The following is a 25351-nucleotide window of genomic DNA, read 5'->3' on the forward strand; positions in this document are numbered from 1 at the left end:
GCATGAGTCAAGATTTTTCCAGTGGCATTTCACTGAAATAGATGTTCACTGTACACTGTGCTGCAAATGAATTTCGCCGTGAGATTGTTAGCTGAGAGCAGTTGCGAGCCATACACTACCTGATAACACAGCATGGTAGGGTTTAATTGTTTGGGCCTCAGAGATGAAGGTTGTACCGTCATAGAGATGAATCTTCAGTGTGGCCCAAAGTTTAGGATGGGAGTAAATGCACTCATTTAAAGGGTATATTATGATGCCACCTGTGGCATTTCCTGTTTATTTTCTTTTCTTTTTTTGCCACATTTCTGCTACAAAGCAAAGCATCGACTCCAGCAAGCAGTGCCTGTGGGCTGAAACAGACGTGCAGTCATGATGCACAGATGAAGTGTCACTCTCTGACATACTGTGCAAGTGAAAATCTTCATCAGAAGATGAGTATTCGTCTTCAGACTCTGTCAAATTCACTCCCTTGCTCTCCGCCTACCACGTAACTACCACGTACAGCCTCCCTGGTCTCCAAAACTGCCCACAAATGTTGCTAAGACTGAAGTTACAGGTGTCTGCCATCTGCTTGTGTCAATCACTAACTACATCAGACTTCATATTTTCAGCTGGCATTGTTCAAATAAATTCTTTCCAGTTGCGATCTTGCGACTTTGGCACCCAAAAGGGTTCAGTTGAGACCCCCTGGAGGTGAAAAATAGGATTGTACCAAATCCAATAAACACCAAACGTAGTAGTTTAAATCTGGATTTTGTTAGGTTAATAAACTGTGTCATAATTTGGCCAGTTGAAATATTTGAACTGAGCTTCCACTCATGCTCATGTTCAGGCTATGTCATGTTCATTTACTTCTTTGAAAGAACATTGTGTCAGATTGCAGGCTGATTTTTCTGCCAATAAAGTGGTGCGGCTACTTGAAAGGGAGCTGACTTCCAGCACAGGTGAGTTGGACGGTCGACAGGATGTAAAGAAACGCTGAACATTAAGAGTATTTCACTCCCTGTTGGGTCGTAGCGCTGCCCGACGGTGTGAAAGACCTACACAAACACATTAGTGTTGCCGTTAGTTTCGTCTGATCACCTGGGGCAACAGGCGACAGACAGCTTGACGATGTGCTACAGCTCTGCATTATCACGGCGAGTTGTTCAGTTCAGTGTTTCAAACACAGATTTTTAACGTCCGAGAGAGATGGAGTGGGCAGGGGTCTTTTATTTCCAGCCGATGACGGAGGTTCATCTCTGCTCTGCCACAACAAATATGCCTGCACATCTTTTTTTTTTTTTTTTTGCTTTGTCCCAACTCTCTGCTTTGTCAGCGAACGGCTAGAGAAATATTTTGGCAGGCTGCTCTTTGTTTTCATTTTCACAAAAGAAGTAGTGAGTGAAAGAGACAGAGAAAGACAGACAGATAAAGAGAAGGGGGGCGATAACGTGGGAAAGGTAAAGGGATGTTGTCAGGTCAAAGGGATGGAAATAAGAAGAGACCATCAGGTTGCACTACGATTTTGTTCTCCCAAATATATACAAGATTTGTTTGACCTTCGGCAGCCTCGCTGACACCGACCGTCTCCTCCACTGCCCACCAGCCTCTATTAACCCTGAGTGTCCAGATGTTCGTCTCCTGCTGCCTCCAGCTGTGCCAGCCTCTCACACACAGCTTCATTGACTCGTCCTTTCTCCACAAACACTGGCACCACCGTCACATGTGAAGCCCGGCGTCCCTGACAGTAAATGTGTGTACAGAAACATCAAAAATGATCTTAACACTCAAGCGGACACACAGGGATGGAAATGGAAGACAGCAGAGCCACGTGCACTTTACACCCCCCTCCCCTCTCTTTGCGTAAGGCACAGTTATTTATGGGTGACAGGATCCTAACAATTCAACGAATAATGCGCGTTTGTTTGGATGACTGCATCATCAGCTATCTCATTGTTGTCTTCCACATTGTTGGAGTCAGTTCAGATCCACCAGCCCCTTTTATTGTCTTTTTACTTTCTCTTGCAACAATAACTGCTTCTGTCAGTGAGACACTGTTTCGTTGTTGTTCACATCTGGATTTTGGACTCAAGGTTACATTAACATTGCAAATCATTGGAGACAAATGCCAATATTAAGACCAGCAGAGCTTAAATCAGCCTCCCAGTGTGGTGTCGTGGATTTTCCCTTTGCTAGTCGAAATGCATATAAAGTGGTACCTTGGTTCTCGACCACAATCCGGTCCAGACGGCCGTTCGAGAAGCGATTTGTTCGAAATTTCATGCGCTGTTCCTCTATGTGTGTGGCCGCTGCATGTGGGAGGGGTTGCCGAGTGAGTGACATCTCTCCAGAAGTGAAGAGGTGCCCGGTGCGTGTCCAGCTCTGAATGTGCGCTTCTGTGCAGTTTGGCTGTGACAAAGTCATAAACCAAGTAACGCTCTGTCCCAGACTCGCCTCATCCCTGTCCCAGCTCCAGCCCACAACAGGACATCAAACCCTGGAGTGGAGGTGTGGAGAGCGAGCACCTCCCCTGTGACACTCTACCACGGTCCAGTGCGGAGACAGGAAAGGTTTTACACCTCAGTATGAAGAAAGAACACTCAGTAAATGTAGCGGGACACGTCTGCATACAGAGGCTGCGTTGTACACAATAACAAAGCGCGTCGTGGGTCAGCTGATCGGTCTGCGCACGTTATGTTTTTTCCAGCTTTTTTCGGAGGCGTTCGAGTTCTGGATTTTCGTTCGAAATCCGAAGCAAAAAAAACTCTGATTTGTTCGAATTCCGGGACGTTTGAAAACCAAGGTACCACTGTATTCAGGTTGACATTAGTACTGGCTCAGGCTGCTTTACTCTAGCCTCATTTTTACATTTACATATATTTGTAACTTGGAGTCAAAGCTGTCATCTGGATGGGCAGATGCCTGAAGAATATTTGCAATATTTATATTAACTATTTATTTTAATGAGAGAGGAGTCCATAAAGCAAAGTTGAGTCTTTAAATGCGACTTAAATGACAATTTTGCTTGGTTAACAGGCTTTCCCAGTTTCTGCGCTGGTATTGATTATATTATATATATCAGCCACATGTATAGAAGATGTAACTCAGGGGTCTCAAACTGATCCACACTGAATGTAGCCGTGATGAGCTAAGCAGCTACAGATGAGAGAATCCAAGAAAACCACTTCAGCACTGTGGCAGTGTGAGTGAAGGATGACTTGCCTCCCTTTTGTGTAATAAAGAAACACCAAAACTTAGTACTCCGACGTCACGCTAACATTCAAGGTCATTATTTCATATCAGATTATTTTCACTCTTTTAAACTTTGATGTCGCAATGGTTTAGCTCACTTTTATTGTATCGCAGAGAGAGTTGCATTTTCGAGACGTGTAACAGCGAGAGAAGAAAGACTTTTAGGGATTCTACTTTAACAAAATCAAAGTCACCCTAATTCCAATCTTATCCTCCGACCTTGAATTTCCATTCCAATCCCCCCAACCCCCCTCCACTTCCATCTCTGGCTCGCTGCTGTTTTCCACTCCATCCACAGAAGTTATAAATAATCGCTCCCGAAAACTGTTGGCAGCATAAACACATTAGTCTAGTGCGAGTTACTGCTGTTGTCAAAATCTACTTATTTCATATTTACCATATTCTCTGAGTCAAAAATGAAACACCAGACATTAGTGATGCACCTGCAATTTACATTCCAAAATGTCTAATTTTAGACTTCTAGATCATGATCTTATTTGAAAATTATTTTTTTTATTAATGTGAAATATTAAAAAATATAATTTAATATAAACTTGGCATGTGGTTGAAACCAGATGGACATACATAATGAAGGGACATAATTTTCACTCCCTCTTTGGATCCTCAAGAGCCCGACAGATCAACTCGAAAATTTTTAATCACATTTCTGAGTTCAGCCAGAGAGATAAGGTTACTTTAAACAGAGCCCTTTTTAGGAACTTGTCCTGCCACACGGAGTTAGAAGGGGAGTTTGTGTTCATTACTTGATAAAAGCTCCCCTCCAACCTAAACACATGTTGTGCAACTGAGCCGTCTCCCCTTCAACTCCGTGGCGTGCCACTTCAAATTAGTCGCTGGTGGAGAGGTTCTGCCCCGTCTTTGTAAAATGCATTAGTGCGCCACTCTGAGGCTCACACCGCCGCGGGTTAAACACAAATGACATCATTTCTGTCAGCCAATCAAATCTCACTGACCCCTTGACTGGGGAGATGAGTCAACGGCGTAATGAAATATGACATGGCGCAAAAGCTCTGATTCTAATCTGCCCCGACACCGGATCGGATGAGGGAGACCCTTTGACCCCGGCTGACAAGTGAGACCGGCGTGAGGAAAGGGATCCACATGGGAGAAGAAGGGAAGGAGACTTGAAAGAGGGAGGAAGCAGGTGCAATTAGCAAAGCTGCTCGGAGTCTGTGGGAGGGCAGCTCCTGATCAATGACTTCATGAGTCCCACTGCAGATTTGGGGAGGTTTTTTTTTTTTTTTTCGTCTGTGACTCGACTCCTGCTTCGATTGGTGGAGTCACATTTTTGTAGATTGGCATTTTATCAACCTCCTCTCAAGCCTTTACCTTATATAGGTTTTGCAAAACAGCTCCCATGCAACTAGGTCCCATAATGCATGGCAACAATTGAAGCTCTGACTCATTTGAATTCTTTTTCCTAGTCAAGATTTTTTTTATTGTCATTTTTATTTCTTTATTGGCCGCTCTGTGACTGAGTTTGCTCCTCTCTGACTTGAGACACTTGGCCTTGGGCTCCAGATGAGCGTGAACGTAACTTAAGTATGGCCGTTGAAAATTGTCATGCCATAGATGGATCTGATATTCGAAGTGTTTCCACTCTCACATTGTGTCGTGAAGTTGCCTTTCATTTATTTTTTAATGTTTTCTTGACTTTCCTAACACTGAAATCTTATCCTGTCATTGAGCTTAATTCACTGTTAAAATGCTACTTTTCCTGTGCACTTAAAAAGTAATAGAAATGACTCAATTGAAAAATTAAAATTATTATTTATTTATTTCTGCACTCAATAAGGTGGTAATGAATTGCCTTCATGTGCCTTAAGTCAAACGTGTAACTCTCCAAACCCTTATATTTCCTTCATTTCAGAGGCAGCAACAAATATCTGCATTGCTGAAACATTCCAGTGTGCGACTGCGTGCGGAGGCGGACTGAGTGTGTGTCATGTGTGAGATTGCTGCGTTGGCTTGTCTCACTGCCCTTGATGATAAAATGTAAATACCAAGGACTCTTGGACTGTGCCAGGATAAATTATTCATATGCTTCTATTGTATGCGCATGCTTTATTGTCGTCACGTGCACACAGTGGCTAATGTTTTCTAAGTACAGGACGCTGATTCCAAGTGACTCTCTTCTCTCTCTGAGCCATTAGTCATCGCTGGAACATCCTCTATTATGTCCCAAACACATTATGTTCGAGCAGCACGAGCGGCGAAACACAATCTGTGTGGATTTAATTAAGAAACAGATCTCTGGGCAGCGATTGTTACATAGCTGTGCACCTTTCTCTTGAAGGAAACAGATGACTGGACAGTTGGTGTGGGACCGACTCGGAACAAGTCATTGATTGGGGAGTGTTTCTGTTTTTCCGCCTTGGCACCGACGTGGCTCTGTAACACTGCCCGAGCGCTCAATTCCGTCTGGAGATGATATTGACTGTAGCTAATGGCTGGTTATCTGAGAATTCTTTTGCATATTAGACTGTTATTAGGCTTGTGTAACTCCAGGTCAATGTCGATTGAGGTTAAAATATTTACTTCAAGTTCACTATCATCCCGATATACTCTCTATCTTTGTGAAAATTGCGTTTTTACTTTCCTGCAACTGTTTTGATCAATGTTGCTGTATCAAATTTGAAGAAAAGTGCTGCTACTTTTTAACTAGAAAAAGCATTCAGAGAGCGCAAACCTCCGCCAAGTCCCTCTTCCCTTTGCACTTTGATTTATACTTACTTTGCAAATAGGCTCCTTCTCCCCTCAACCTTCCGCCAAGTCATCTGGGGAAATACAAAGGAGCTCCACTTGATCAATGGAGCGTTGAGACCCGTGAGTCAGAACAAATGGCTTCTCTCAGTTCGGAGGAGCCATTTTGAGCTTTTTCACGCTATCCTTAAAATAAAATTGAAATTCTTATACAAATATTTTCAAGACATGAAAAGAGCTTTAGTTGAAATAAGGTGATATAAAAAACTTGAATATAGCCACCATCCTGATTTATTGTGCTATTGTCAAAGTGATGCAAAATAAACAATATTCTGTTGTTTAAATGTATGTATGGCTCCATCATTTGATTCAGTAATATACCAAATTCATTCAAATTGAAAAATGTGGCTTCTTGTGGCAAATATTCTCATTCCATTAAACTGAGATGAATTGAGATTAATTCATCACAAATTCTCGAATTAACTAGATACATTTTTTTCATCGAATCCCACCCCTAGTTATAATATAGTAGCGCGGGAAGCGACTTGTTTGGGTAGCCAACGTTACAGCTTCAACGTGTTTCAAGCGAGGCACTTCAGGCAGCATTTGTTTTGTTTAAAGATCTAGTGACAAGTGGCAGCGTCTAAACCAATCAGAGCCCAGATTTTACTTAGACACTTGAACTCCTCCTGGAGAACAATCCCCACTTCAACCTGTATTTGGAACCATGATGGCTGAGTTTGAGGAGCTGGTCCCCATCCATCATATCTGCACTTGATGTTGTGGAGAAGCTTTCTATTAAAAAAAAAAAAAAGCTACATATTTTCGGACAATTACACAATAGTTAACATGAAAAGTGAACAAAAAGAACCAATTTTTAGGGTTAGGCGCATGTTAAGGCTGGTTTAAGATTAGGCTTGACCCTCCTTGGCAAAGCATTTTAAAAAGTCATCTTGTTTAAATAAACAATAATATTAATAACAATAATAATAATATCATCTACAGTACACAATTTTAATGCATACTTTAAAACAGATGCTTTTAGAGAAAAAAAGTACAGTACATTCACACAATTGAAATACTATTCATGAAAAGATTCAAGGCGACTGCGAGCTGCCATTTTGAATAGCTTTAAATCGACCGATTGAAACTACTGGGGTCTAGTTTTTCTTTTCCTCCTCCAGCTCCCTCCATCCATCAGCTCCGGCTTAATTAAAACCATGGCTGTGCTACAACATCATGTCAGGAGAGTATCAGGACACCACAACATCTCAGACAGCCAAAGCAGACAAGAAGCGAGCGAGAGATTCGGTTACAGTCATCCTACACCTCCACTCTCATCCTCCTTTCCTTCACCGGTCTGGCTCATCCCAAAACACTCCAAGTTTCCCGTCCCCCCGGAGTTGCGTTCCCTGGCCGACATCCAACCATCACCTCATCACGCTCGCAAACAACCGCGACTCATCCTTCATCCGTCGCTGTATGGAAGTCATGATGATGAGGATTCATAGGTGATGAATGAGTGAAGTGGCAGAGAGAGAAATGAATGTGGCGGCAACATATGGATGCGTGGAAGATGAGTAATTATCGCAGCTTTTCTGGGGAACACGTGGCAGCAGTCTGTGCCGCTTCTATTCTAAAACAACACGGTCTTCCTGGATTCACTCTGCATTTATGCAAACACAATTCAAACCTTTTATTCAGAGGTGGAGAAGTTACCTCCACTCATGAGGAGTTGTTTGTGTACATGGAGGTTGTAGTTTATTAGTACAATGGAGATTGCACTACTTTTATTCAGGAACCAAACCCGAATCAGACTCATGGCTGTGACAGCTCTTCTATCTCACATCATGAGAATTTGCCTGAAAACTTCATTTAGAACATCAGAAGTTGACATTCACTTTTACCATCAGCTTCAATTCGGTTTTGCTTCCTCTTGTGAGAACTCAAGTTGCACATGAAACGAATCTAGAATTTGTATCATATATTTTGAATTGGCATCTTACAGATCAAGCTATTCACTTTACTACAATATTTATAGTTTATTATATTTTATTATAAGGTTACGACTAGTAATTGTGTGACAGTTGCATCTATGCTAGTGGCGTATGCATGTTTCATTTTTACGTCACCTTCAGTTATTTGAAATTGGCGCTGATATAAAGTCTGTTTTTTCTGTACTGTAGAAAAGTCTTTAATTAAAAAAAAAATGTGTATAAACAATAACAACTTAACAACTCATTTTTCGTTGTTTTTTTTTTATCCCCTGTGAAACAGCCTTTTGATATTGCTCCCCAATGGAACACATCAGTGTGTGTGTCTGTTTGGGCGAAGCTCTATGAATGGAAATATTTACATTAGAAATTGTTGCTACATTAGAAACTGTTTCGTATATGTTTCGGTATCTGGAATCTTGTTTTCCTCAGCCACGCCCACTGTGCTGTCATTGGTTAGGAGGAAAACCATCAGCCTGCCTGTGCTCACAGCAGCTGTCAAACAGGAGCGTGTCACTGCACTCTTAAACAGTCAAAAAACCTCCGCACTTGGAAGTTAAAAGCCCCTTTTCCTTCTCCGTCCAAACAAGCTGAGGTCTTGTTTATGCGCCTGGTTGTTGAGAGTTGAAAATATACTTTAGTGGACACCCAAGTTTGAAATACTATGGGTTAATTCAATATTAAATTAGTTGCTCATGGCTTCTTGCGTCATTGAGTCGTGACATTATGGCCCTGTTTTGCTTGAGTTGAGCGGCAGAGAGGAGAAATGGCTGCTGTGTATAGCGTAGATAGTATGGATGCATTTCACGTGACACATCACAGATTCAAGGGAAATATGAATTTGCCAAAAATGATTTTCACTTGACATTTCAAGTAACTGAAACGTAAAATTAAAAAAATATACATGTGCACAGGGGTGTGTAACTATTTACATGTGTTTTTTTCCCTTTTAAAATGAATATCTCCAACACTGCAATTCAACATGTTTACATGGAGGTCACTGTCAAATAATTGTGAAGATAGTCGGGGACTAGTTGACCATCAAAATAGTTGTTAGTTGCAACCCTAGAACGGATGAAAAATGCTTCCGTGCCCTCACGTGTTTACGATTACCACTCACTGTCAGGACTGAAGCGGGGTGAAGCAATGGAACGGTCTGCGAGAGGGGACCTGCACTTGACACAATGGCTTGGATGTTTACAGCAGACAATCAAGTTTCCTTCCAACAATTATGAGGGAAATTGAATCTCAGGAAATGTTCGTTTTTCGACCATTAGACCAAACAATAACAGTATCCCCGATGGTTTACAGAAAGCATTTGTCTTCAAAAGGACAGTCCCGAAAATGAATACCAAAGCGGCTCACGGGGCACGTCAGGTCAAAGTGAATCAAACTGCGCTTGCTCTTGTTCCATTGAGCCCAACATTTAAGAAGATGGACGAGCTGTTGACACTAATGCCTCACCATAAAACCTCCTTTTTTCATGTACGGCTGAATAAAAAAATGAGTAAAGAGAGCTTGGGTTGGTTAAGATATTGTTGCTTTAATAAAATCCCTTTTATCTGGCTCGGTGAGCTTTGGCTCAGATTGGTATTTATTTAAGTTAACATGAGGTACATTTAAATCCAGCTGAAAGCTACTGGGGAAATACAAAGCATTACCCTTTTAAAAGGCACAATCTGTGATCCAAATAGCAACGAAGGTCGGTGCTGACATATCTGGAAAGTACCATGCGACTCGAGGAAAACATGCGTCTGAGCGCAGAGTTTTAATGTTGTCTCTCTTGATCTCATTTGTTTATGCAGAGACAGTCGGGAAACAAGTGAATACACTCTTCTCTCGTCCCTTGCACTTTATTCATGTTAGCGCTTCGGTGTATTAAGGTTAGCACTGAATCGATGTAAGCACCTCATCTATATCTGTCTTCATTTACATGTCATTTGCATTGCCTTCGTTAGCACTTCATTGTCACTGGCACTTCAGTTCATCCACTCTGTCCTCTTTCTTCCTTCACTTCCCATGTCTGTGTATGTGTATTGAAAGGGATACAATGAGCCGCTAATTTCCCTGAAAACTTCATTTACAACATCAGAAGTTGACATTCATTTTCACCATCAGCTTCAATTCAGTTTCGCTTCCTCTATCTTCATTTATTTGTGAGAACTCAAGTTGCACATGAAATGAATCATCTAGAATATGTCATTTTGCCTGCATTTTGAATTGGCATCTTACAGCTCAAACTATTCACTTCACTACTATATATATAGTGTATTGCATTTTATTACATTTGTGTTTCTTTCGAAAATGTTTTGAGATTTTTTTTCCCTTTATTAGCACAGACTCAAGGTTAGGACTGATAATTGTATGGCAGTAGCATCTATGCTTGTGAAGTATATAGTTATATAGTTTCATTTTTACATAACCTTCAGTTATTTGAAATTGCCGCTGATTTATAGTCTGTTTTTTTTCTGTAGTATGGAAAAGTCTTTAATAAAAATATTGTGTATAAACAATAATAATACTGTGAGAATAGCTAGGGACGCACAATAGCAGTTTTTGCCAAAATGAGTAGTGTATAAATACTCGCATTTGAGTACTCCAATACTGATTACAGCAGTACCCATTGAGTCACTTGAGTTTTACATTTTTTCTTATTTTCATTTTTTATATTGTCATTTGAACTACATTGCTCAGTATGTTTTTTCTTGTACATGGATAACAGTCACAAGTTTCACTGCAATTTTCATAAACTGACATTCATCATCGAATGATTTCTTGCTTATGTTTAGTGAATAATGCAGATATATAAAACCCCCCCGAAAATGTTCAGCCCTAGCAATGAGCGTGTTCTGCATTAGTACTGAAGTTATGTCAGCAATATAGTAAATGAAACAAATATCCAGTTACAGTGAAACATTAGCATCAGGCTAACAAGGAGAAGACAATGGTGATGAGATTATGAAGAATAAAAAAAATGATACCCTACTTTGAGGATTAAAAAGAATTGCAAGCTTTGGTTTGTTAGCATCCGAAGAGTGGCTGGCGCTGAGCAGAACATTGATGTATCGGCATTAGAACTGTGTCTAACTGCGCCTTAATGCAGTCGCTCATTTGCTCTTTAACGCTTGAATCACATCGCTAATGTTCATTTTCATTTTCCTGTTCATTATGTAATGATTCAAATTAGCATCTCATATACATTAGCATTTGTATTGAAAAGGTTTCCATGTAGCATGGAAGCATTTGGTAGCACGGACATTTCAGTTTTCATGAGCATTGTGTTTCATGGGAGAGATACGGCTTGTGTCGCCCTGTTGTGCCTTCTTTGTCAAGACGACATTGACAATGGGGCTTGGTTAAAAGACATTTGAAAAAGCGTTCAAGCTTCCTTAGTGTTGTACATGTGCAAATTGTATGGAGCACAGGTGTCTAACTAGGTGAGAAAACAGCGCTTAAAGTCTGCGTGAAGCTGCAATTTGTCCTCACAGATCTCACTTAAGGACAAAATGGTGAGAGATGGAGAGAGAGAAATGTGCCCTTCATCCTTTCCCTCTTTTCTTCCATCTGCCTATTCCCTTTATTTTCCAAAAGTATCTGTTTGAGAGATAAATGACCGGTCTGCTGGCGAGGCTGACAGCCTACACAAAGATGATATTGAATTGATTTCAGAAATGTTGCAGGACTGACTGTTTGATGTATACTGCCAGACATGAATCATAAAAATTCTATTAAAAAACCCTTGAATGGCTGACACCAGAATATTATTTGTGATGATTAATTCCACGCAGTCATTACAATGGGAGTCAAGTTGGATCGCCTGAGACAAAATTGCTTTTTCGTTCCCCTTTGAATTTCCCTGCTATTTTTCTCTTTCTTCTCGCTGCTCCTCCGATCTGATTGGATTGTTGGTGGGGCGGCGCACAAATATAGAGGACAGTTGTTATTAACTTTCACTGACAGATGCCACGGTGAGTTGCTTAATCACACGTGGACTGATCACTGAAGAATTAGCTTTTACACTGCTGTAACAAATACTTTTCAGTGGTATGCATTCACTCTTCTCCCCAAAGACCCTGACAGGGATTTTTTTTTGTGTGTGTTTATTTTGTGCTGAATGAGGTTCTTAAAACAACAGGGAAGATGATGAGAAATACCAAAAGACGATGAAGACTTGCGAATGAAATTTACAGATCAAGAGCTAGAAGCCAAAGACTGTGATGTCCACATCTGCTCCGATCCCTCTGGCAAGGTCAACGTTAACTCAGGTTTTATTCCTCCCCCTGTTTCTCAGAGCTACACGGGGCAGACTGGTGGTGGAGGCGGTGGAGGCGGAGGAGGCGGCACCGGCGGTGGGAATGGAACCGGGGACGAGGACTACGAGATTCCTCCCATCACTCCGCCGAACCACCCGGAGCCTCCTCTCCTGCACCTGATGGAGCACGACTCCTCGGGCTACCTCTGCCACTCGCTGCAACACAACGGGCTCATCAACCCGTACTCTTACCCGGAGCTGCCCACGCTCATGATGTCCAACATGCTGGCGCAGGACGGCCACCTTGTCTCAGGCCAAATGCCCTCGGTGAGTAGAAGCACCTGATCAATGCTTAACTCCCAGAAGAATCCGAATAACTAAGATACTGTATGGTTAGGCTCTCACGGATAGTAAAATGCAAACTCCATATTGGTGCAAATTTCCATACAAAGGGTTGTAAAATGACAAATATTTAAAGTTTTTTTTGTATTCAAATGAACATGAAACATTAAAAAAAAATTATAATAAACATATATATATATATATTATATATATATATATATATATATATATATATATATATATATATATATATATATATATATATATACAGTACAAGACATCAAAGTTGCACTTAGTATTAATAAATATAAACCATTGATAAATTATGATCATACCCAGTAGTAATGGTTAGATGAGGTATCATGAAACAGTATTGCAGCGTTGATGAAACAGTGTTCTAAATTTCAGAGGCCACTAGATTGCGCTCTTATGTGAGGTTTCATTGAATTAATTGTTGAAGTCCAAATCTTTGCTGCAGACAGTGCTATCTGGTGGCCTCTGAAAATCACAACACTGTTTCATGAAGCCTCATCGATGATGATGTTTCGATACATTGCGAAATGTCACTACTTGGTACAACCTTACTGTCTGCTTTAAACAGCGAGAAAGACGCTTGAAGAAGCTCAGGTTTTCTGTTCTGTATTCTGAAACAATACGATCCTGTTGTGTTAAACGCTTTGATCAGAACAGTGAGGAATACTTCTATTAGGCTATTTGGTTTCATGGAGACAACTGCACAGTGTTGTGTGCAGAGAAACTCCATGCAGTTTCAGGCGTCATGTTGTGTTTAATGTTAAATGTTTGCCTCCTGTTGCTTCCCATATGTACAATTTGAATTCACTCCGGTACCATAAAAAAACATGAGGTTATTTTTATGTGTTTCTCTGAGCATAGTGAGCATCTCTTTCCACAAATACAAATGATTTTCTTGGTTGTTGAGCGAGAGGATTTATTAAAAGGAAACTTTCCCTCTCGTCCTCGCAGACTACACAATTGTCTGTCATCTTCTCCATGAATGAGCCTATTGATTGTCAAATAGACCTTTCTCTGCATTCCTGTCATAACTGTCTTCATCACAGGAAACAATAGATGACCTTTGTAGATGTACAGTACTGTAGATGCAGTTACTTGAAGAATATGTATATATTATTCTTATTTCATGATATTTAGACATTGTTTTAGTGTTTTAGTTAGTTTTACAGTTTTTTTTTTAATTTTCTAAACATTTTGGATCAACTTCATCATCTTTCGTAAATTTCCTTAATATGACTTGCACCTGCTTCTGCTGCTGGTTGGACTTTTTGATGACAAATAAGTATCTTTGCAATGATCACATGGTTTCATGTCATTTCACAAGGTTTTGGTTTGTTCACATGTAAGTAGATTAAACACGGTTGTTGATCCCAAATGAAATCAAGAGTAATGAATCAGTTCACCTTCACCTTCACCTTCTTCTGCCGCTTATCCGGAGCCGGGTTGCGGAGGCAGCATTCGGAGCAAGGAAGCGCAAATTTTCTGATCCGCACAAACCTCCTCCAGCTCTTCCCGGGGGATCCCGAGGTGTTCCCAGGCCAGACCAGAGACATAATCTCTCCAGCGAGTCCTGGGTCTTCCCCGGGGTCTCCTCCCGGTAGGACATGCCCGGAACACCTCCCCAGGGAGGCGTCCAGGGGGCATCCAGATCAGATGCCCGAGCCTCCTCAACTGGTTCCTCTCGATGTGGAGGAGCAGCGGCTCCACCCCGAGCTCCTCCCGGATGACCAAACTCCTCACCCTATCTCTAAGGGTGCGCCCAGCCACCCTGCGGAGGAAACTCATCTCAGCCGCTTGTATCCACGATCTCATCCTTTCGGTCATGACCCAAAGCTCGTGACCATAGTTGAGGGTGGGAACGTAGATCGATCGGTAAATCGAGAGCTTCGTCTTGTGACTCAGCTCCCTCTTCACCACGACGGTCCGATACAGCGACCGCATCACTGCTGCCGCTGCACCAACCCGTCTATCAATCTCACACTCCCCTTTTCCCTCACTCGAGAACAAGACCCCGAGATACTTAAACTCCACCACTTGAGGCAAGAACTCTCCACCGACCCAGAGAGAGCACACCACCTTATTCCGGTCGAGAATCATGGCCTCAGACTTGGAGGTGCTGATCCTCATCCTGGCCGCTTCACACTCGGCTGCAAACCTGAATCAGTTCTATTCCTAGAAATTTGCTGTGGAGAAGTTGGGCCCCGAGATCAAAAAAGATCAGAACCCCTACTCTACTAGAAATGTTTCGTGTCCCTCCCCAAAAGGCTGCAGCATCCTATACACAGCAAAGGCTTCCTCCGAAAATCTGCTTGCATGACACAGCATATATTGACCAAAGCAGGGCCAGTGGTTTTCATCCTCACCTGACATTCAACTGCCAATATGCTACGCTGGAGGGGGGGGATCCGAACCTAGATGTGACGGAGTCAATATTAGGCCGATCAAATGAACAGGCCCTAATGTTTTATCACCACAGATTTAATGAGAAATGAATGACAAAGTTATCAGAAATGGCCAGGAAAACCCTCTTTGAAACCAATGCTTTCTGCTGCTGCTGTGATGCCGCATGAGGATGAGGATCGCGGGTGAATCCGTCACCATCATATCTGTTTGGACAGCGAGCATCGGTCAATCTGTCAAGCCATCACACTTGAATACGAGCTGATGACTCCCTCGACACCGCGCACTCCACCTCGACAAATTAGCATCTTCTGACCATAATTGCATCGCAGGGAGCCACAAAGAATGCTCAACAAGTTTCTGCCTCTCAGAGCTTCGGATGTTGCCAGTGTGATCATGGTTCGCAGCTATGCAAAGTACACAACCATCATGTTGTTCTGCAGGACTTCAGTTCCTCAAGATCCGTGTAGAGCAGGTGTCAAATCCCGCCAGAGCTTAAAATACATGTCAGTAGTTAAATGAAAATTGAATTTAGCACTAGTGTACATTGAAAACAAGATCATCTTTGACTGTATGCGTCTGTCCTTATGGTCTCAGAGCTTTGCGTTATAACACTGCCATGGCGTTGTATGGAAACTGCACTACAAAGGTTTTTGGTATTCTTAAAAACAAACAAGCGCAGTTCTGCAGCAATGCAAAAACTGTTTTAGTATTAGTTTGAGATATTTGCTCGACAGCTAAAAAAATGGTTTTGCAGTAAGTCCTGATAACAAAAAAGAATTATGGTAAATCTACTAAAGCAAGTGATACATATGAATGTCTACACCTCTGAAAGTGGTTTGTCACAAGCAAGATACTGCTCTTGGTTGTCTTGTAATATATTCCCATAAATGAAATGTGATTTGCGCAGATCAAGTCAAGAATATATTTAGCATTTGTTTAAAAATGAAGCCAGATAAGGCAACAACACAAAGCCAAAAAAATCTGTTCGGATACATATCTGAAATCTAAATACGACGGAGTGTATATTAGGTTTGGTGCCGAGATATCGCTCCAGGTTATGGATTCGTGTGTCATTTATCTTCATATTCAATTCGCATTTCGGTCATGACCTTTATGGTGGAGACAGTGGTTGATTGGCGAGTCATTCTCTCAGCACTTAGGTTATTTGTTACTGCTACAGAGGGGCCACTCTATGGTTTTAATGGATGGAACACTGCAGGTCGCCTGATAAAAATGCATTGGATTTGAAATGTTAAGCTGGAGCGTGATCAACATGCTTAATTTAAACGCATTCACTATAAATGATGGCTGTTATTACTCAAATAGTCCGACTGGCCTGTTTTTTTTTTTTCGTTTTTTCGTGGCTGAATACGAGGCATTTTATATTCTATCTGAATTATTCAATAATTATTTTGGATTTGTATGGGCTATTTTGGTCTCTGAACAGTCCACGTTGTCCTCCCCCGAAACAGTGACAGCTGAAATGTACTTAAAAAATGATAGTTATTGTAAAAATAATATTAAAAAAAGAGGCATCTCAGCATCGTTCCGCAGAGTAATGAGCTCAATAATACATTGTTTCTATCTTTCTTCACGTAGTCACTGTGTTCCTGGGGGACGGCCCGGACACTTCATATATTCTAAATCGCCACTGAATTATTTATCATGTTATCATTAAGTGTAGTAAACATTATGACTTTCATTCATTCATTTCCTGACACTTATTCCCTCAACAGACATGCAGGATGCTGGAGCCCACACTTGCTCATCATACTGCTATATATATATATATGTTAATAAGAATTAGGTAGGCGATCGACGTATAAAAAAGAAATACTAACATAACAAAGAAAGAAAAAAAATACATTTTGCACTTCAAATCACGGTAAAACTCCTAATGGTTACTGCGTCATTTGAAGGCATCACGGGTGACGCTCAACAGAGCAGCCAATCCAAAATAGAAGTGTCATATGTGCAACAAACTTTTATTATCAAACACAAATAAAACATGAACATCAGGCAAATAGCTGGATCCACATAGCTCATTCATTGTTCTTAATAATTTGGAGAAGTTTGGAGAGTTTCTGCCATGATTTTTTTTGGAAAATGTACTGAATTGGTGGCAATAAAAATGCAAATTTTAATCATAAGAAGTAAGTACTGTAAATAATCCGTATATGGCTGGCTGGAATGCGCAAAATGAGTTCCGCGACCAGACTTGTTCTAAGACGGTTGTTTCCGGATTTTTCCGTGAAAACGGTGGCGCTCATGTTCACCTCCATGATGAGTCATAGGTTTGTTTAGAGGTTTGATGACAAGAGATTTCGTCTTGAGAAAGAGACTGTTTTTCTGAAGGTGTGCCGACACTCATTTAAGCCGTAGCACTTCACCACGCTCCTTTACATGTAGCGGATACAGTGTTGAGCGTGATCAAAGGTTGTGAAGGGGTGCTGATCTGCGGTGACATTAGTTGGATGTTGGTTGTTTTGTCCAGATCCAGCCACGTTTTTCTGCCGCTGCATCTGAGCAGAGGCCTCTATATGACGCAGGCTTTACTCTACTGAATGTACAACAACAGGTTCGTGTATGTCTAAAAAAAAAAAAAGCTACTATTCATACTACCTTCTTTCATTCCCCCGTGAGATGAGAATAAAGCCGGTTTTGTGCTGTATTACTTTGCAGAATTAAAAGAAATGTGGCAGCAGCCAGCAACAAATGATATTTTGTTTGACTCTCACTGATGTTGACATTTCTAATTGGCACCCAGACAACCTCCTCTCAGCGCTGGCTGCTTCAATTCAACTGCTGAATGTAAAACAAACTGAGAAATTCCTAAATGAAACCTCCGCAAAACTATCAAAGCGTGGCCGCGCTCCATTTGTGCGGAGGAGCGGGTGTCTATTAAAAGCCTCACCTTGACACAGAGTAATTAAGCAAACTCTGCTTCAACACGGAGACGCCATCATTATGAGAACTTCACTTGACACAGGCAGATAAATAATGGAGCTTCATTCCAGAGAACAGAAGGATGTTGGAGTGCGATTGTGCGCTCGGGCTTGTTTACGTGTGAGTCGGTGTCTTCACTCCTCGCACTATCACTGCTGTTGAAATGGATCCACTACATCTGGAGGTCAGGCCTTATATTCAATCTTGAGCACATTGAAAAAAAAATCCATTAGGGTTCATCTTTCCTGCATCAGCCATTCTATTGTGGTGCCGCAGTGAGATCTGTTTTCATCAGGCAGATTCAATACGTGAGCTGGGCAATGAAAAGAGAGTGCAATAGAGTTGGATGAAGAGCGGGGGGGGGAGAACAGAGGGCATTGTGGGTAAAGGAGCAAGAAGAAATTACATAGATCACAGCACTGCCTCTTCTAAATGAGTATGGGGCTCCATTTTTCTCATGATAGGATTTTTATGATTATACATCTGAGATTGTTCACTTGAGTGAAAGCACCTCGACAAAAACACTGAAAACACTCAGAGAGTGAAGACCTCGGCCAAGCAGCTTATTACCCACTTTTTTATCACTTTGATCAGATGTCTTTTTAGCATGTGAAATATTGATATCATGAATACCCAATGTGACAGCAGATGGCAGTAGCGTTCCTGTAGAGACCAAGCAACTAGACATGATCAATGCGACAAAAGCGATCTAGTCGCATATAAAATGGGAGCAGAGCATGCAACAGGTTCGGAATGACATGGTGGCATAATATGTTTCAGGCGACCTTTGTGGCATCAAACGCTGAAACTGAATATGAGCTGCTTGGATCTGATGCACCCAGAGACGGCAACGTACACATCTTTTACTGCTACTGCTTCCACAGAGGAAAACAGGCTGCGATTCTGTCACTTTGCTGCTGACTAACCACTAACCTTTGACCCGTCCCCCGCAGATCTTTTTAATGCATCAGGAAATATCTTTCATCACTGGAAACCGACGATTATCCTTGCGAGAGTAGCACAACAAGTATGGATAAGTTGCTCAGAGGTCCATGACTTTTGTTCAAGGGACTATAGTGTACAATGTTCGTGACTATGTGTTTTAGCTATTAGCTATTGCTGCATCATATTATTGGGTCATTAAATAGTAATAACAAAAGGTGCAACACCTGTTTCATTTGGCACTGATATCAACTGTTCTGACAGTTTCAACTGTTGCTGTACATTATGACTTTTATTTTTTTATTTTTAGTTATTGACCACAATTACTATCCTCATTTATGAGCATAAACAGTTGGAAGCAGTCAAGATTATCGAGTTTAAATGATAGTTCCTACAAGCCGCGGAGCTTGGAAACATTCTTTGATTCTTTTCGCTCCATCTTCTTTCAAAACACATTTTACACCTAATAGCAGCCAGTGACAGTGATGTTATCGATCTGGCCCAAACTGCTTTTAAACTCCATATTGCTGCTTTATTTGGCTAAAAGGGCCACATGGCGGCCAAGTGGTTAGCATTCTCGCCTTGCGGATTCTATTCCTGGGATGGACATGTGCATGGAGTTTGCATGCGTGCGCATGGGTTTTCTCTAGTTACTCCGGTTTCCTCCCACTTCCCAAAGACATGCTCACTAGGTTAACTGGACACTCTAAAGTTGGCACCAGGTGTGTGTGTGAATGGTCCAGAACTTCATGGAATATGTATATATGTATGTATGTCCCGCACAAGTGGAGGCTAGCGCCATGTCGGCGGTTTATTCGGAACATCTGCGGGCTGATGTGAGTTTAGCCAGCTACCGGAATAAATTATCTCTGATTAAGTTTTTTTTTTTTTTTTTTTTTTCATGTTCCTCAATGATGCATGAAATATTAGCCATCATCAAACTGGCTTGAGTGTGATGTTTTGAATATGTAACAGATGATGAATGCATAATCAGTGGGGAGATGTTATGAATAACTCTGGCGCTATTAGCAGTCAGAGCTACATGCAAGAGCAGCTCCATCCCAGCTCACAGGTATTACCTCCTTTACCATTTGGCCCGTACAAGGGTCAGTAATGAGGATTTGAGGAACCCTAAATATCTGCATTCATATTTAAATGAATCATTGTCGACATGTAATCGTCTCCTGGGCGCTTTGTCTTTTGGTGTTCAGGTTAGTTATCCAATTTTAATCCTGCCTTAACTGGCAGACGGAAGTAACCTGCGAAGATTAAGCCATTTCTGTCGCTTCAACTGTGTTAGCCACTTTACATACATTTATGTGGTTTTAAATGCCAGGCTAGAGAAGAGTGACTTTAAGTGTCTCACTAATCTGTCTGCAAATACACCAGCATTTTTGTTCGGCCAAAATGGCCGCCGTCCAGTGGTGGTGCGTCAAGATCGCGTTTTTCAAGTTCATCAACCTGCTAGTTAGCTAAAACGCATACACTCGCATGATAAGTTTGTAAGGTAAATGCTGTGTATAAACCCATTGTAGTCATTTTGTGTTTAGCTTTAAGCTTTTTTTAGCTTTTAAAAGGAGTATTTCCCAAGTTATTAACCTCACATGGCGAAATTAAGTATAAGGTCTTGGTTCAGCATTTGTCAGAGAATGTCGGCCATATTGGAAAAAAAAAATGACTGTACTTCAATAGCGCTTGCTGACAAAGCATGTTCAGACGACTGTGACAAGATATTCAGAGATTCTCAGTTACAACAGCAAGCTAAGGCTTGCTACCGCTTAGCAGTAGTTGCAGTATTCTTGAACATTCTTCATCATGGAACATTCTGTAGTTTTCCAAGAGCTGAAATCTCCAGGCCACAGACACTCACCACGACTTGTCAAATGTTTTGCTAGACTGGTGAGGTTTTCTACACAGAAACATACTATAGAATACAGAAATATGCACACACCTCTAACACATATAAAAACAAAAGCACATGGATAGACACACAATGAACACATGCCACACATGGCATGAAAATAGCAAGCACAAAGCAAAATTACTTCCACAGACGTCAGTAAATATATACAGCAACATCCCAGACAAATCCATTAAACCAAAACCTTTTTAAAAAATCCCCACAAAAATAGACAAAATATAGCTAGTTTTTACCTCATCTACCCAAAAATTCAACCAGCGAATTAGTTCAGTCTCCCACTGGTTTTGGCAGTTTCTGTCTCTGTTTCACCTGGTGGTTGTTTTAAGTGCAGCTGGCAGCTTCTAACCCTCCAACCCTGTGTGAATGAGATATGAGCAGCAATGTCAACTGAACTTGTCACCGACAAGCGTGTATGAATTAATGATATAAGAGCAGAGGTGTGTTTTAATATGCTCCCTCGCTGTCAAAAGGGCTCTGCTAACATATTATCAAGTACTGTATTCCGCTGTTTTTATGGTCTAAACACGGAGCGAAAGTGGTCGGAGATACGGAGAGACGTTCCGACAAACACAAGCAAGTCTGTGTTTTTCAAGAAATGTTTCCAATATGGACTTAAATTTACCTTTTCCTGTAAAGACCCTCTGCTCTTTGAAGCTTAGACTCATTCTGCACTTTTCATTCACATAAGAAAAACCCATTTCTTCTTTCAAAGACCTTCATTTTTCAGTCATTTTTTAAGGAGATTAGAGCATCTGCAGAAAATGATGAAATGTCTGCTGCTTTTCACCAGAGTTCAACAAGCCCGTTGATAGAGTGGAACTTGTATTAGTTTTGATTTGGGGACATTCTGAATATCCATTAAAGTGGCTTGGCTGATGGTTCGTGCAGGGGTGCGCAACTACAAGGCCGGGGAGCATATGTGGGCCGTGAACATTCTCTGGCAGGTTACAAAGTGTTTTCACCTCCTGGGCAGTGAACAACCATAAACATCTGCATTTGAACTGGGCTCTGCAGTACATCTGACAGCGGACAATAGCAACGCTATAGAAACAAACACAAGGCTTACTCACAAATAAAATAATATCAAAAATAAATCACACTTTAGAGCACACATGCACAAACAAAAACAACAAAGAATGTTGTCCAGCTATACAAAATCATCTGTAGTATATCAGATATAGAAGCATACAAAGGTGAAGCTCAAAAAGAGACTTGGAGAACATATACAAACATACAGCAGCAACCAACCAAAAACACATTGATTCCCAAAAGAAAGCCCAAAATACATGGTAACATTTTTCTATGCATAGAAACATACAAAAACACACACAAACCCATTTCACTGTAACTTACAAAATAGACACAAATGCCCAAAAATACAGAAAAAAACATCTAAAAAGAATTAATATAACCAGAAAAGAAATATTTGGACGAATGTATCCTGCAATTGAAATACACAACATTCTTTTTGTGCAATAGCTTTTCATTTAAGTGCTCACAAAAATACACACCAAACATAAAAACATGAAGACAAAATCACACAGTAACCAAAAACCTCCTTCAACCTACTCACAACACACTCCCCAAAACACTCAGAAATATCTGGTTAAGTGTAATAACCTCTGCTCTTAAAAAATGTTTTACCTTCCTTCTCGTCTTTGTGATTATTAATTTCCAGCCGTTCCCCTCTGACATTTCGCACCTCCTCCTCCCATAAATGAACCATCACAGCCATAAATCACCGGACAAACACGGACTTGTGCGGAACCTGAAAGGTCCTGAGATTTATGTAACACATTCATGTTTTCCACTTCCTCATTTTAGGACTGTTAAAGCCCAGCTAATAAAAGCTCCTATTAATATTTCCTGTTGCTAGGCAACGGCAGCCGGCAAGTAATAGCATTCTGTGGAAAAATAGATGACCGATAAGGAAAAATTCAATTCTTTTCTCATCTCCCGGGAGAAAGCGCTTTATTTTTTTTTTTCTGGCAATGTGATATGAAAGTGTAGTTATATATTAGGAAACGTCTTTAAAGGAATATGGGCTCTTTTCCCATTTTGGAGTGATGTTTATTGTCAGCAGGAGTGACGGCTCATCTTTTATCTACATCACGATAAAGACTATTAATGATAAGGAGAGTATGGGGCTCCGCTACTATAAAGAGGAACATGTCGGAGATGATTATACATTTATTTTGCTTCTCTTTTCTCCCAGCAAACTATTCTTTTTTTTTTTTTTTATACATTTTATATCTATATATATATATATATATATATATAATGGTTGTCAAGTTTATGTTTGCACTCATGTATATCATTAAACACTAATAAATGTAATGAAATAAGAGCTTGAAGAACTTAGTTTTGATGTTAGCTCAGCAAAGCTTTTGGTGTTGTGAACAACTATATAGTCCTCTGCTCCCTTATGATGGTGTTTATCTTAGAATCAAAAGGTTTTGACAACTGAGTTAAAACATCACAGCGGCTTTCCAAGAGGAATAAAATGTCTTATCACACGCGCGAGTTGTTGTCGGCGTCTTCCTCCTCGTGATCAACAAAGGAGAGAACTGAAGTAAGAAGAAACAAAAGGCTCCTGTTATGAAGCCGATACATAGATAAGAGATTTCATATTACACTTAGCGACGGGCTCCTGCTGAGGCTTATCATGCCATGAAATCATGTCCATATTGCACTGTGCCCTATCTCAACCATCCATCAGCTCATTCGGCTCTCAGCGCCAGGATTATTCTGCCCTGGTGGCTGAGCAGAACCCAACCCGTGTCATCTCACTCAGGGACGACTCCCCTGCTGCGCCGCCAGCCACCGTTTCAACACACCACTGGGGGCTAATGTTCACAAGAGTGACTCCAGCCCGAGCGCTTAAACACTTTCTCTTCATGTAAGACACTTAATGCTTCGGGAAAACACAGCGGGCCGCGTCTGTGGACAAACACCATACGTTCTGGCCATGTCCAAATGTGTGTGGATCAGCTCCCTTCACAGAACTTCAGTGGTCTGTAGCTCTCGACATCAAATATGCAAAGTCACTCAGCGTGACAAGTTTAGTGTCATTACTTCCCACATGCATGAAGATTATTGACTGTGAGAGAGGGGTTTGCATCCTTATATACACTATGTTCACATCCGTTAGCTTAGCTCTAAACTGGCTCCGACTTCTTGTTGATCTCCTTCTAAGCTTCCCAAAGACAATGGCTGCCTCACAGGTCGTGTAACCCAAGTTATGGGGTGAATTATTTCAGTGGTTGGTGCCGAGCCTTAACACAAGACAGTTGTCGGTCCAAATCCATCTTCTGGTAATGGGTTTCCTGTGGACCAGGCACTTTTCTCTTGCAGTCATTTTTTTCCCAAACAAGTCCTCCAACTCAACCTGCTCATTCCCTCATCTATTCTCTTCATGTCCTCATTCACCACAACCCTTCTCTTTTTCCTGATATCTGCACCTCAAACATCCATCATCCAACAACATCTCCACCCCAAAGTTCGTCTCCAAACTTGACGTCCTAGGCCCAACCTCAAGTGCCATCAGATGTCTGCATGACTGAGGGGCCTGGGTGACCGCTGCTTCTTCACCTACATACTTTACTGCAACTGGGATCAGCTCAAGCGTGACGCAGACCACTCAATGAATGAATGAATACGTGGTAAATAAATAAATTCAGTGACTCATGTCTCCTTGTTTGAGACTTGATCGAGGTTTGGTTGTTGGCTCAAATTGAACCTGAATTCTATTTTTATCAAGATGAATTTAAGCTTTGCGATTTGTTTATTGAATTACTGACTTCTCAAGTCAAGACGTCTTTGTACCAAGACTGAAATAAAAAAATGTATTTGACGGCAAGAACGGTTGATCTTTTTGGACGTATAAGCAGCATGACCCACCGCATTAGTCCAAGCTACAAACGTTCGCTTATTCTCACTCTGGTATGATCTGACCCCAAAATAAAATGTATCGGTCACCACCTTGTTGTGCATCAGATCACCAGTCTCTCACTTTGAGTTGATGTTGAATAGAATGCAGCAGAGTGTTTGATCACCTTTGTTGGAGAAAGAACATTCTTACTCTTCTTCTGTTTGTTTCAACTGTTGCGAGTAAACACAACTCTAGTGCTGAAGTAGCTTCTATTGTCGCCAGCGCAGCAGGAACTCAATGAAAAGTTTTAAATTCCCGACAACTCCAATAAACAAAGAAGTTATTTTGTTGGGAATTTCATGGTTCTATTTAAAGTGACACTGAACCTGCGTTTGACTTTGCTGCTGTGTAAATGAAGTGTCCTCTAACAATTTCATTTGGTTGGTTCTGCCAGAAACAATCTCCAGACTATTGATGGAAAACAGCCTCGATTAAATTGTGGAATTCATTTGTAATGGGATTTTTTTTTTCTTTCAATCATTTTTTTTTATCCAATAACCTTGACACGACCTCAACGTCAGTGCTGAACACACAGCTTCTATTGTCTTCTCTTTCTTGTTTTTCTGTTCATTATTTTGCCACCATTTTTTTTTTCCTTTTTTTTTGTTGTTGTTGTTTTTGTCCCATGC

The 25351-nt window shown here is 41.1% G+C and overlaps 1 protein-coding gene across 3 annotated transcripts in view; it reads left to right on the forward strand.

The window, feature by feature from the left end:
* tox2 (TOX high mobility group box family member 2) overlaps window positions 1-25351 on the forward strand; it is a 122846-nt gene that overhangs the window by 72790 nt on the left and 24705 nt on the right. For all 3 annotated transcript variants that reach the window (XM_053867450.1, XM_053867449.1, XM_053867451.1), the window contains exon 4: window positions 12244-12531. In XM_053867450.1, the coding sequence (XP_053723425.1) occupies window positions 12244-12531 (288 nt within the window). The remainder of the gene's footprint in view (window positions 1-12243; window positions 12532-25351) is intronic.

This window comes from Synchiropus splendidus, chromosome 6 (assembly GCF_027744825.2).
Source record: "Synchiropus splendidus isolate RoL2022-P1 chromosome 6, RoL_Sspl_1.0, whole genome shotgun sequence".
In the NCBI taxonomy this organism is placed as follows: domain Eukaryota; kingdom Metazoa; phylum Chordata; class Actinopteri; order Syngnathiformes; family Callionymidae; genus Synchiropus; species Synchiropus splendidus.